Source organism: Nycticebus coucang, chromosome 12, assembly GCF_027406575.1.
Source record: "Nycticebus coucang isolate mNycCou1 chromosome 12, mNycCou1.pri, whole genome shotgun sequence".
Classification (NCBI taxonomy): Eukaryota; Metazoa; Chordata; class Mammalia; order Primates; family Lorisidae; genus Nycticebus; species Nycticebus coucang.
Window position 1 is genome coordinate 3,925,412 of NC_069791.1, and position 13,774 is coordinate 3,939,185.

Below are 13,774 nucleotides of genomic sequence, written 5' to 3' on the forward strand. Positions count from 1 at the left end.
TTTATTATTTCAAGATTGCGTCATTCTAAGTTTGCAGGGTCTGATTCTCAGGTGTGGAACTTTGCACCATATGCTGAGCCCCATCTACCTTCTCTGACACCACCAGACCAGTGAGCAGTTCCAGGGCCACTGCCGGGAAGTTTTGGCAGTCAGTTGATGGCCTGGGACTTATGTGCAATTCCAAGTAAGCAACAAGCATTAAAATGATGCAAGCAGCCTGGAAGTGCCACAGAGTAACAGACGCCGCGGACTCAATACACAAAGTCGTGTGATGTTGGGAAGTTGGGAAAATACCTTCACTTGGAGGGTGAAGAGCTGGGTTCAAATCCTACCTCTGCCTCTGACACACCCCAGCAGACTCACTTAAACTTTCTGTGTCTCAGTTTCACTAAAATTGGTAAAAATGGGATGTTACCCATTTTATGGTGATATTAGGGGGATTAAATACAGTAGGTGCTCAATAGATGCCCTTTAAACTGACACTTCCCATAGAGAAAGTAACTTTGGAAAGACAAAAGCAAGAGTTACACCGTGGAGTGAAGTGAGCACCCCAGTGGGCAGCGCAGAAAGGACGGGGCTCACGTGTGCGGCTGGTCGCCTGACTGCTCCCTGTCCCCCGGCTGCTCACAGTCCCCCAGCTGCTCACTGTCTCCTTCTGCTCACTGTCCCCCTCTGCTCTCTGTCTCCCTCTGCTCACTGTCCCCCTCTGCTCACTGTCCCCTGCTGCTCACTGTCTCCTTCTGCTCACTGTCCCCTGCTGCTCACTGTCTCCTTCTGCTCACTGTCCCCCTCTGCTCACTGTCCCCAGCTGCTCTCTGTCCCCCTCTGCTCACTGTCTCCTTCTGCTCACTGTCCCCCTCTGCTCTCTGTCCCCCTCTGCTCACTGTCTCCTTCTGCTCACTGTCCCCCTCTGCTCACTGTCCCCCTCTGCTCACTGTCCCCCTCTGCTCACTGTCCCCAGCTGCTCTCTGTCCCCCTCTGCTCACTGTCTCCTTCTGCTCACTGTCCCCCTCTGCTCTCTGTCCCCCTCTGCTCACTGTCTCCTTCTGCTCACTGTCCCCCTCTGCTCACTGTCCCCCTCTGCTCACTGTCCCCCTCTGCTCACTGTCCCCCGGCTGCTCACTGTCTCCTTCTGCTCACTGTCCCCCTCTGCTCTCTGTCTCCCTCTGCTCACTATCCCCCTCTGCTCACTGTCCCCCGGCTGCTCACAGTCCCCCAGCTCCTCACTGTCTCCTTCTGCTCACTGTCCCTCTCTGCTCACTGTCCCCAGCTGCTCTCTGTCCCCTGCTGCTCACTGTCCCCCGCTGCTCACTGTCCCCCGCTGCTCACTGTCCCCTGCTGCTCACTGTCCCCCTCTGCTCACTGTCCCCCGCTGCTCTCTGTCCCCCGCTGCTCACTGTCCCCTGCTGCTCACTGTCCCCCTCTGCTTACTGTCCCCCGTTGCTCACTGTCCCCCGCTGCTCACTGTCCCCCACTGCTCACTGTCCCCCTCTGCTCACTGTCCCCTGCTGCTCTCTGTCCCCCGCTGCTCACTGGCCACTGCTGCTCACTGTCCCCCTCTGCTCACTGTCCCCCACTGCTCACTGTCCCCCTCTGCTCACTGTCCCCCACTGCCTGTCTTTGTTTCTCTGACGTGCTGCAGTTTATTAATCCTTACTGTTTTAGATCGTACAGCACAATTCACTGTCTTTGGCACACAGGCTGAGGCATTAGCACTTGCATACTTGTGTATAATCCCTGCCACAGAGAGAGTGGGGAGAAGGGAGGAGTGAAGGGGATGGGGGGTCACGGTGTGTGACACACCTCTTGTGACAAGACACAGTTATAAGAGGGAATTTACCTAACAAATGCAATCAGTGTAACTTCATTCTTTGTACCCTCAATGAATCCCAAACAATAAAAAAAAAATAAAAAATCACTGCCACAGTCAAGATCCTCAGCAGTTTCATCACTACAAATAACTTCCTCCTGCTTCCCATTCATAGCCACACCCCTCCCCTCTCCATGGAGATCTGTCATGGTTATCCTCTCCCATAACACCGGGCACTTTATTTTTTTTTCTTGAGACAGAGTCTCACTCTGTTGCCCAGGCTAGAGTGCCCTGCCATCATCATAGCTCACAGCAACCTCAATCCACCTCCTGGGTTCAAGCGATTCTCCTGCCTCAGCCTCCCAGTAGCTGGGACTACAGGAGCCTGCCACAATGCCCAGCTATTTTTATTCTATTTTTAGTAAAGATGGGGTCTCACTCTTGTTCAAGCCGGTCTCGAGCTCCTGAGATCAAGGGATCCACCTAAGTGCTGGGACTATAGGGGTGAGCCACTGTGCCAGCCTAACACTCTGCACTTTTATGCCTAACACTCATCACACCTGATATCCCAATCCCATTTCAAACACCATACAGTTCCCTCTGTCCCCCTGTTGTTCTTTGAGACATGGCTTGTCTCTGGGGAGCCTTCCCAGTGCTTCCTCCTGCAAAGCTACCGTCAGGGTCAGGGTCAGGGTCAGGGTCAGTTCCCCAAGGCAGTAAGTTGTGGCTCCTCCCTCTGCCTTGCCAGCCTGAGGTGGGGGCTTCTCGGAAGAGGTGACATGTAAGCTGAGTCCTCACAGGAGTACTTCCTTGTGAAGTGACAAACGGGGAAGGCCAGGGGTCTGTGAGGAGCTGCAGGTCCTACAGATTGGTGTGCTAGGGTGTCAGGAAGGGCTAGAACATGGGGACAGCAGCAGAGACTAGGCAGGGTCTCACAGACAGGAGCCACCCCACAGGACAGGCTGTCAGCCCAGAAAAAGAAATAAGACCAAATTCTGTGTTTTTGGGGGGGGAGGATCTCTGGGGTTGCAATTGAGGTTGCAGAGTGGAGAAATGGATGATGGTGCAAAGTGTAAATTAAGGCCAGCTTTTCCTCTGGGGATGGACAGACTTGGGGTGGGGGGTCCACTGCAGCATAGGGGTTGATGGCTGACAGCATGGACCCTGGTGCCAGTCGCATCACCTAATAGATGGCGACCTGGAGCTGTCACACTCTGCCCCTCATTCTCTTCATCTGTAAAATGGGGATAATAACACACCTTCTGGGGTGGTTATTCATAGGATTGGAGGAAGGGGGTTAAACAAGTTCATAGCTATGACCGGCTAGATGCGGTTTGTTATATGCTGGGAAGGGTTTTCTAGACCTGTAAGTGGAACTCTCTCTGGGTTTGGGTCCCCCACACGTTACCAGCTGAGCTGACCTCTAAAGCATGCGGGGAGGCCCACGTGATGGTTGTATTTCCCCAAATAGCGTATCGCACGTTTTATATTCCCTGGCATGGAAGTATAGTGAAGACTGTTCCCGATCTTGTTCAAGGGATTTCAAAACACCCATGCACACAACGCCAAGAGGGACGTCCCGGTAGTGCAGGCGCGGCCCCATCTAACCCCTTTTCTGCATGCATCCCTCACCTGTTCTGCCCCCACTCAGCTTACTGGTGTGGAAGATGGGACTAGAACCCACGTCCCTCAGTGCTGAGGTCACTGTTCCCGACGCTTCACTTTCAGGCAAAAGAGAAATCTCATTATTTGTACCTGTTTAGAATGCTTTGACCTGTTCACGTGTTTCTTACTACCTGAACGGGACGGAATGTTTTGGGGGTGGGATTCCCCCCTCCCTGGCACCCTGTCACTCTTACGTCTCCCCTGTTCTTACAGCGTAGTCGAGGGATCTTTCAGAAACAAATCAATCTGGTCACTCCCACCTCAACCCATAGCTTTTTGCTACTCTTGGGCTAAAGCCACAATCCTTCACGTGTCCTGTTAAGACCGAGTGGTCCACCTGTTACCTCCGTCTCCAGCCTCCCGCTCCCACTCAACCACGTGGCTGTGGTTTAGTCTCATCATGCGTCACCCTAGCAGGGCCTTTGCACCTGCCATTGATACTGCATTCTGCCCCCTCCCCGCCTCATCTCATGAACCTCCAGGCACCCTCAGTGTGGGCCCCACACCTCTGGGAAGCCTTCTCCTGTGGGTGCCTCCTAAGCTGGCTGTGCAGCTCCGAGAGCCTCTCCCTGTCCTGTCCTGGACCAGGCCTGTGAGGTTTTATTTGCATGATTATTTGATCAGTGCCTATCTTCCCCCACCTCTGGGCTAAGATCAGGCCGGGCCTGGTATCTCTTTCAGCATCCCTTTTATCGCTGCTGCCTAATGTAGTGCTCGCCGCATAGAACGTGCTTTCTAAGTATCTGTTGCCTACAAAAAAGACTATTTTACCTCTCAGCACCTAGCACGGAACAGAATGAAAACAGTTTTAAAGAGCCAAACAGAATAACAGCACATGTCACCATAACTACACAGTCTCTTTCAGCATCATTCTAAGAAAAGCCAAAAAATCTTTATTTAACGGATTCAGCTAATAAAATAAAGCCTTCAGTGTCTATTGCCAGGGACTAGATGACCCTAGTAGTCAGAGTGGATGCACCTTAATCTGTTTGTCCATCAGCTTACTGAAAATAAAGATCCCCAATGTTTAATCTTAGTATTTCATATTATATCCCTCTAATATATCATACATTTTTTCCAAATATAATGCTTTATCCACCACCACCACCACCTTTATGGAGGTATAATTGACAAAATGTCTATGTATTTAAGGTACATAACATGATGTGATAATTGTGGTCATTTTACAAGGGACACATGTAAGTGACCAGTTTTGGTGTATATGGGATGAAGATACTTAAAAATCTACTCGGTTAAGTAACTTTCAGTGTACAACACAGTATCATTAACCGCAGTCACCAGACTGTCCATTAGAGCCCCAGGGCTGACTGTAACAGAAAGTGTGCACCCTCCGGCCAGCGCCTCCCATCGCCTGCACCCCTGGCAACCCTCTTCTGCTCTTGGCTTCTGGGCATGTAACTTTTTGAAATTCCACATAAATGAGATCGTGCAGTATTTGTCTTTCTGTGCCTGGCTTATCTCACCTCGAGTGATATCCCCAGGTTCATCTAGGTTGTCATTCAGCCAAGGAATGGCCAAATTTCCTTCGTGGGGAGTCATAATATCTTATCGTGTGTACATGTAGTAAACACCCCTTACCGTTCATCTGCCATCGGCCGGTAAGACTGCCAACGTAGCTTTTGTGAACACTGCCAGAAATATGGGGATGCAGGTGCCTTTTCAAGAAACTGATTTCATTTCTTTTGGATGTGTGCCCAGCAGTGGGATTGCTGAATCATATTGTAGTTACAGTTTTAATTTTTTGAGGAACCTCCTATTTTCCATAATGGCTGTACTAATTTATACTTCCACCAAGAGTACTCAAAGGTTCCTTTTTCTCCACCTTTGTAACAGTAGTTCTCTCTTTTCTTTTCATAGTAGCCATTCTAACAGGGCTCCTATTTCATTGGGGTTTTGATTTGCATTTTCCTGATGACGAGCCATGCCGAGCACCTTTTTACATAGCTGTGGGCCACGGGCCACTCAAAGGTCTTCTCTTGAGAAATGTCTGTTCGGGTCCATTGGCCATGTCTTAATCAAGAAAGAAAAAGATTAAGAAAACATTAGTGAGCTTTAATACATTGCAATAGAAATTAACCAGAATAAAACATTTTGAAGATAAAAACATCCTCAGTAAGCTGTGGAATAGCTTCAAAGGACAAGTATGTGAACTTGGATTCTTTCAAGGAGCAAGGGATATAAAAATTTTTTTTTGGAAATAATGGCTGAAAATTTTCTGAATTATGAGGTAACTATAAACCCCCAGATGAAGAAGGACAAACTCCAAGCACATGACACATGAAGAATATGACACTCTGGTACGTCATGCTCAATTGCTCAAAGCCACGATGAATGGGATTTGGTTCTCCTTTGCAGTCTCTAGACCTTTTCCTTGCCTGTTTAGGGTTGTCCTGTACAGTGTAAATAAAAGAGGCAAGGGCAGGTATTTTTGCACTGTGGCTGAATTTACGGGAAAGCATTTAGTATTTCTCCAGGGAGTATGAACTTACATGTGTACCTTATAACAGTATGACCCCCACTGTTTGCAGGCCGCGGGGCAGAGGCCAGCTAGTTGTAGGTTTTCTGTAGATGCCCTTTACCTGATGGGGGAAGGTCCCTCTTACTCTGAGCTCACCACCAGTCTTATTACCAACGCCATCCATGTTGAATGCCTTCTCAAATGTCTCCTGGCCACTATGTGTCTCCTTTGGAGAAATAGTTCTTCAAGTCCTTGGGCCATTTTTAATCTTTTGTTGTTGTTGTTGTTTGTTTGGCAGTGCAGATGTAGGAATTCCTTGTACATTTTGAAAAACAACCCCTTAATAGACACATGGTTGCAGATTTTTCTTCCATTCCTTAGGCTGCTCTTTTGTTTTGTTGATTGTTTCCTTTGCTGTTCAGAAGATTTTTGGTTAAATGTCGTCCCACTTATTTTTGCTTTTATCTTTTTCACTGTGCTTTTGGTGTCATGTTTAAAAACTTTCATTGCCAAGTTAGCATCAAGGACTTTTTTCCCTGTGTTTTCTCTTAGAAGTTTTATGATTTCGAGTCTTCTGTGTAAGTCTTTAATCCATTTTGAGTTAATTTCTGTCTGCGATGTAAGGTAAGGGTCCAAGTCCGTATTTTACACGTGGATAGCCACTTTTCCCAGTACTGTTTATTAAAGAGACTCTCCTTTCCACAACGTGTTACCTTGGCAGTCCGTCAATGGCAGGTTGAGCTGTCTGGGTTTATTGCTGGGCTCTCTGTCCCGCCAGTCACACCAGGACCCAGCTCCTTTGCTCCTGCAGCTCAGACCTGGGGTGTGGGCAGTTCAAACGTGGTTCTTCCAGGTACCCACCTTGAGGAAGCCTCTGGGGGGTCCTAAATCCCTACCAGGTGAGGGAACATTGCTGGGCGGTAGGGGAGAGGACAGAAGGACGCTGCGTGACATTGGCTGGAGAACCAGGGTAGAAAATATGGGAAGGACATTGGTTAGCTGCGTCTGGGAGGCCAGGATTAGGCTGCATGTGCTATAAAATCCAGGACGCAGAGCAAGGCAGCCTGGACTGAGAGCGCAGGCCTCGAAGGCAGAGGGGCAGGAACTTCCCCTTAGGGAACCCGGGAGAGGAGCTTTCTCCGGGACTCCAGCCAGGCCCACTTTGGGGCTGAGACAAGAGAGGCGACGGGGGTGTCTGAGCAGGACTGTTTGTACGGATTTCCCCACAAACGCCCCACGTAAAGTTAAAGCGGATCTTACCCTCCAAGTAGTAACTGAGGCGGGATAATTCGGGGTCCCTGAATGGGGACCTAGGGATGACCTTAGGTGGTGGTGACAGTAGTGAGTGATGTTTTTGCCGCATTGTGACCCCACCATTTGCAGACCGCAGGGCAGAGGCCGCAGCCTTCTCACTCCTCCCTGTCGCCCTCTCCCTGCAGGAATCCGAGGGCGTCGCCTGCCACTACTGGTCGCTGTTCGATGGTCACGCGGGGTCCGGGGCGGCCGTGGTGGCCTCGCGCCTGCTGCAGCACCACGTCACGGAGCAGCTGCAGGACATCGTGGACATCCTGCGGAACTCGGCCGTGCTGCCGCCCACCTGCCTGGGCGAGGAGCCGGAACACACGCCGGTCGGCAGCCGCGCACTGACCCGGGCCGCGTCCCTGCGCGGCGGCGTTGGGGCCCCCGGCTCGCCCGGCACCCCGGCCACGCGCTTCTTCACCGAGAAGAAGATCCCGCACGAGTGGCTGGTGGTCGGGGCTCTGGAGAGCGCCTTCAGGGAGATGGTAGGTGTCACTGCAGAGACCGGCCACTGACGCTGGACCCTTGGGTCCGGTCCCCAATGCTGCGTCCGGCCGGGGCCACCTGTGCCTCCTTCTCTAACGGGGCTCGGTTCTCAGCAGAGGCTGGAGCGAGACCAAGGTCCTGGCGCTGAGTGCAGCAGAAATGTAAAAGACTAAAGAGAGGGACAGTACCTGAGGTCACCGGCTTATTAAATAGGGGCCCCCACGTCCCCTTCTCCACACTGTTGATGCCCGCTGAGCCCGTGCCCTTGACTGAAGCGTGTGGCCGCTGTCAGCTGCACACAGAGTGCAGCGGGGTGTCGGGATGCTCAGAAGCGCCTTCCCGCCCAGATCTCCTCCAGGCAGGGCTGTCACCACGGTGGATAATAACAGTCCAGGTCCCACTGCTGGCAAAAAGCAACAGCCGCTGCAGGGGACCATCCCCAGGGCAGATCCGAGAATGGTTTGTTTGGCCTGGGCACGAGGCTTCGCTTTAGTTTGAGCCCGTCCCCTGCTGACCCACTGAGGGTGCCCTGGAGGAGCTGCAGCCTGAGCCGCCCGCTCTGTGCTGGGCACCCCTCCCCAGGGCATCTCACCCTGTGCTCCTTGTACCTCCCAGGCTCCCCGTTCCCCCCTCTGTCCCTCTGTGCCCCCCTGGGCCGGCAGCAGGCACCCAGAGCTGTGCTGTTCCACCTCCTTCCCTCTGCGCCTCATTTTCCAAGCCAATTATTTTGGTTCCAAAGATTTCCTTTCTTGGGGGAGGAGGGCAACCTGCATACAGATGAAGGGTGAGAGACCCTCCAGGATGTGTATAAGAACTGAGTTAGGGCTTGGAGCTGGCAGGTTCAAATCCAGCCCAGGCCTGCCAAACAACAGTGACAACTGCAACAAAAAAATAGCCGGGGGTTGTGGCAGGCGCCTATAGTCCCAGCTACTCAGGAGTCTGAGGCAAGAGAACCACTTAAGCCCGAGAGTTTGAGGTTGCTATGAGCTGTGACTCTACAGCACTGTACCCAGGATGACAGCTTGAGACTCTGTCTCAAAAAAAAAAAACAAAAAAAAGACCTGAGTTAGGTGAGTGTGTGGTAGTGTCCTTAAAACCTGGAGATCAAAAAGCGGCGACAAGCTGTTAAATGCAGCCAGAGCAGCTGAAAGCATCTCACCAAAACTGAGTGTCCACACGGCACGTCGCAGGATCTCTCAACATCAGGTCACGTGCTAGTAAGATTTGCTTGCAAGGCAAAGACATTTCTGGAGTCACAGCTCAGATTGTACCTCTCCTTTCTTCATGGATCCCTGCTCTGTTCTCTGCTCTTCTCTCTCGGTACTTAGGTAATATTTACCCTTTGACCAGCAGGTGGTTTAAAACACACCCCTGCCAGGTGCTGCGGCAGGACTGGGGTCCAGCTGCTTGGAAGGCTGAGGCGGGAGGATTGCTTCAGCCTACAGGTTCTGTGCTATGGTACACTATGCCAGCTGGGTGTCCACATTAAGTTCAGCATCACTGCGGTGACCTCCTGGGCTTGGGGGACCACCAGGTTGCCTAAGAAGTGAACTGGCCCAGGTCTGAAACAGAGCAGGTTAGAATACCCGCTCTGATCAGTAGTGGGTGGTGCAGTGAATAGCCACTGTACTCTAGCCTGGGCGACAGAGGGGGAGCCTCTTCTCCTACAAAATAAATATTTTAAAAATAAAATAACTTTACTTCCATCTCATGAATTTCTGATAGCCTTCAGCTCTGCAATCCCAATAAAAACACCAGGATGCTGGAAAAGATTTAGAGGGGGCAATCAAGGTAGAAAAATTGGTTCCTATACACACTTGGCCCTTGTAGAAACCTCTGATGTGAATAAATGTATCTAGATGACAGTGCTCAGAACACTAATTTTTTAAGTTATTTAGGAAAAAATATGACAAAAGATTCTCCCTATAGTGGAAAAGGAAAGTTTATATAGTAGAAGTGGAAAATAAAGGAAACGGTAGTATCATTTCCTTGTTAGGACCAGTCTGTAGCACAGGACACTTTTTACTGCAAACAGCTGCATTCTCCATTCTCTCCACTAGAGGCAAGTGTCACATAGACCCAGCTGGCGGCAAGGGTCTGTTCCTGCCTGCTAATGGCTGAGGGTTGCTGGTATTACAACTGTGCTTGGAAAGAGGTAAGGTCAGAAAGATATTTAGTAAAGAGCCTTGTTCTTGTCTTTTAATTGTTTCCAGCTTACTATCCAGTTTATTATTTGAAATTTTTCTTGGCAACTTAGAAAAAAAATTGCTCCACTTTCATGTGTAATTTGTTCAATAAATTTGTTGAGAACCAGCTGTATACCAGCATGAATGGGAAGAGCATGGAACAGATTAGACAAAGACAGGTATTAGGATGTCAGAAGCTCTGAGTGAGGGAGATGAAGGGGCGAGAGAAAGAAATATGCTGATTTTGGGACAACTGGGAATTGAGACTGGGAGAAATCAGGGAGCAGATGCTGTGTGAACACACTCTTGACCGGCAGTTTTACACAGAGACTATCCACGTCACCGGTAACTTGTGACGGCCAGCAGTGTGTTGAGTCATAAAGCCTGGAGGGGAGAGCCTGGAGTGGGGAAAGGCAGGGTGAAGTGGGGTCTGAAGAGGGGAGGAAAGGGCTCGCTGGGGGTGATCCTGGGGCAGGTGGGAGTAAAACAGGGGAAACAGGGCCAAGGAAACTGAAGGAGCCAGTCAGAGAGCCCAGGTGGGCCAAAGGCAACAAGCTGATGTCTGCCATGGTCAGAAGATAGATTCCAAGGTGAGGAGTAGGGCGAGTTGGAGGTTCTGGAGCCCAGCTGTGGCGGGCCAGGTGTGCTGTATGACAGAACATGAGCTTCAAGCCACCTCCCCTCTCGTTTGTTCCTCTCCAGCCCACCCACACCCCAGCTCCCTCTCCACACTCTTTCCCCAGATTGACTCAGGCCCTACATGCCTGCTGCCGACCTGGACTTGGCCCATGGCAGGCAGCACCTGGTTGGCCTTGGGAAGCTCACCAGGTCTTTGGTCCTCGTGCCACTCGGCAGGGTGACCCTACCTTGTGCTGTAGTACTAGGAACTGAGCCAGCTGATGCTCGGGTTGTTGCCCACATGGGTGTGGTGCCAGAGGTTGAGGCTGAGGAGGTTTACATGGGATATGGACGGACCGGAGCCCTTTATTCAGCTCATGGCAGCCAGAGAGCAGGCATGGGGACATCTGCCTTTAGCCAGCTTCTGGGAGCGCGTGAGGCAGCATAGGAAGCCTTCCCCACAGAGGGAAAGCCTCAGAGCCTGATAGTGGCCACAACAATAGTGGCTTCTAACCAAGCACTGATGACGATTACTCCAGACAACACACACCTGCAACCTGCTGGCTTAATCATGGGTCCTCAGAACGATGTGGCACCTGCCGGCCTTCAGGTGAGAAAGCCTAATAGACTCTGCCCCACATTCCACCCCTGTAGGGTTTCTCGCCTCACAATCTACCCTTCCTCAAGGGTCCCTGTGCAAGAAGCGTGAAACATTGCATCGTATGCCACCACAACAGTGCACACTACAAAAGCAAGTATAGCACCAGTGATACCAAACAAGACCATGGCCCATGTATTTTCCTGCCCAGCAGGCAGGAGACAGCCATGTGGCCACGGGCATCGTCACCCAAAGGGACAGCGTCTCGCCACCAGGCTTTGGCTAGGGAGTCTGCCTCATCATTACCTGATGGGCCAGCGGAGCCTGCCTGGCGACCATGAGTTTCTCATGTCCCAACTCCCACAACTTTTGTGGGGCCTGTGAATAACCATCCAGTGGTTTAAGTGCCCCATGGCCTTTTACAGGGTTAACCCCTAACCCAGCTGTCTGGACAAGTCACTGGCAGGGACAGCTCATTAACACCCACTAGCCATGCTGCTCAAACTCAGCCCATTGCTGCTTTGCTCGGCCCCTGTGTCACACCAGATAGTTTTTATTTGCGGGTGGAAGGCTACCACTGTCACTGCTCAGGCTGCCCCCGACCTGAGTGTACCACACAACCTCAAAAGTCAGGGTGTGCCCCTCCTTAAAGGGGCTAGCTTTCTGCACCCCCGTATCTGTACAGGTCACCAGACCCAGTACTTCCTGCCCAGCCCGTGATGGGCTGAGGCTGAGGGCACGGCACTGCTGTAAACGTACCCAAGGTGCTAGCTCACCAGCAGCCCCAGCTCCATTCTCCTGCCTTATGGTCTCAGGCCCCCAGGTCAGCTATGGTGCTGGACTTCATTTATTGGTCACCCTACATACAGTGCCAATATTAACACCAAGGACCCACGCGGGGCAGAGGACATGCTCTGCAATGTGGCGTCCCCTGTACCAGCTGTAAAGCATTCGGCATCAGTCCGGGACACTGAAGCTAAACGTGGCATCTGCATGCCCAGTTCCTGGAGAACCTGCTGCAGTTTCGAACCGGACTGCAGAGACTAACAGGGCCGGGCAGGTCCCCAGCCTCAGTCCACACAGTGCCAACCGTGGCCATGACCGCGTCCAGCAGGAGTGGGAGCCATGCTGTACCGGTGGCATTGGTGAGCACTGCCACAGGACAGGTGCGTCGTGACAGAGGCTGGTTTCTCCATCTCTGGGGCACCCAGGACACTGCCCTCCACCCCTAGATCACATAAAGCAACCTTCCAGCAGCCAGGGACTCATTTTCTGCCTAAACTCTTCCCTCAGCTCCATAACTGCATCTGGGTATACAGATGAAAGGCAGGATGTCCTGTCACGGGGGGGTGCAGCTGCCCACCCGCTTGGCCCTTGGTTGCTGCATTTTTACCTTTTCTGTTACCACTGGCCATGCCCAAAAGCAGGGTTCACCCTCCTCTTCCGAGGAGCCTACCACCACCGCCATGGGGGAGTTCAACTGATTCCAGGATTCACTCCACCACCCCTCCTACAGGAGCCGTTTCATGTTCCCCAAGGCCCCATGTCAGGGGTCACACTGCTACTCCTCAAGGAGCCGCCTCATCTTCTCCACAACCCAGCACAGCTGTCATAATGCTTCAGCTGGTCCTGGAGTCCCCAGATGCCACCAGCCTCCCTCAGTGTCACCTCTGTCCCTGTTCACAGAACTGTAGGAAATATGTGGCCCCCAGTCCACAGCCGCGTGAGAACTTTTGACCCACAGTGGTGTCCTGTCCACATCAGGCCACTCCTGGAGGGCACCCAGCTGGACAGGAGGCCAGCCCCAGAGTATCACATGTTGCAGTAGGCCACCCCTCTCTCTGCACCAGTGTGGCATTCAGGTATGGGTTTCAGCTCCCTCAGCCTGTCCGTGTTGCTGGGACGGCTTCGTTTGTTTCCATCCCCGCAGATTTTGTTTCTTGGTGGTTGTGTATCTCAAAACTTTCATAATGACCCACATATTAATACTGTCCCCTTTCACTCTCAAAACTGTCCCTGTTTGTATGGTAAGTCTTCTGCTTAGCTTAATCACAAGGAGATGCTCTTGTATTTTCTTTGCTTCTTCAGGACTTCAGAAAAACGTCTCCGGTTTCACAGAGACAGTGCTGACTTGACCTTATTAAATTGCTTGGGGTGAGCCGCTGAATTTGCAGCATGAAAATTTCATCACGTGCCCTCAAAACTATAGCCTGTCAGGCCACGGCTCACTCACACGAATTACTTTCTCTTTCCTCCCTCTCTTTTTGAGAGTAGTTTTCTCAAGGTGTAACCTTTTGGTTTTTTGAAATGCCCGACATGCACTGTGGCAGCATGGGTGTTTTCAGGCCATGCCTAGACTTTGATTCACCCCCACAGTAGCTAGACACCACCTCCCTCCCCGTTTCTAGGTGTTTATTCCCCCACACACACACAGCAGCCAGACGCCGCCTTCCTCCCCATTTTTAGGTGTTTATTCCCCCCACTACCACCCCACAGTAGCCGCCGCCTCCTCCTTCCCCGTTTCTAGGTGTTTATTTCCCCCCACAGTAGCCAGACCCCTCCTCCCTCCCCGTTTCTAGGTGTTCTTTAGATATTTCAGGTTCGCTGTCATTCTGCTTTTCTGTGATAGGAAA

The 13,774-nt window shown here is 51.7% G+C and overlaps 1 protein-coding gene across 3 annotated transcripts in view; it reads left to right on the forward strand.

Annotated features, from left to right (window-relative positions):
• The window catches only part of PPM1H (protein phosphatase, Mg2+/Mn2+ dependent 1H), a 261,618-nt gene that overhangs the window by 125,932 nt on the left and 121,912 nt on the right, over positions 1–13,774 (forward strand). For all 3 annotated transcript variants that reach the window (XM_053555420.1, XM_053555421.1, XM_053555419.1), the window contains exon 3: positions 7,394–7,738. In XM_053555420.1, coding sequence (XP_053411395.1) covers positions 7,394–7,738 — 345 coding nt within the window. The remainder of the gene's footprint in view (positions 1–7,393; positions 7,739–13,774) is intronic.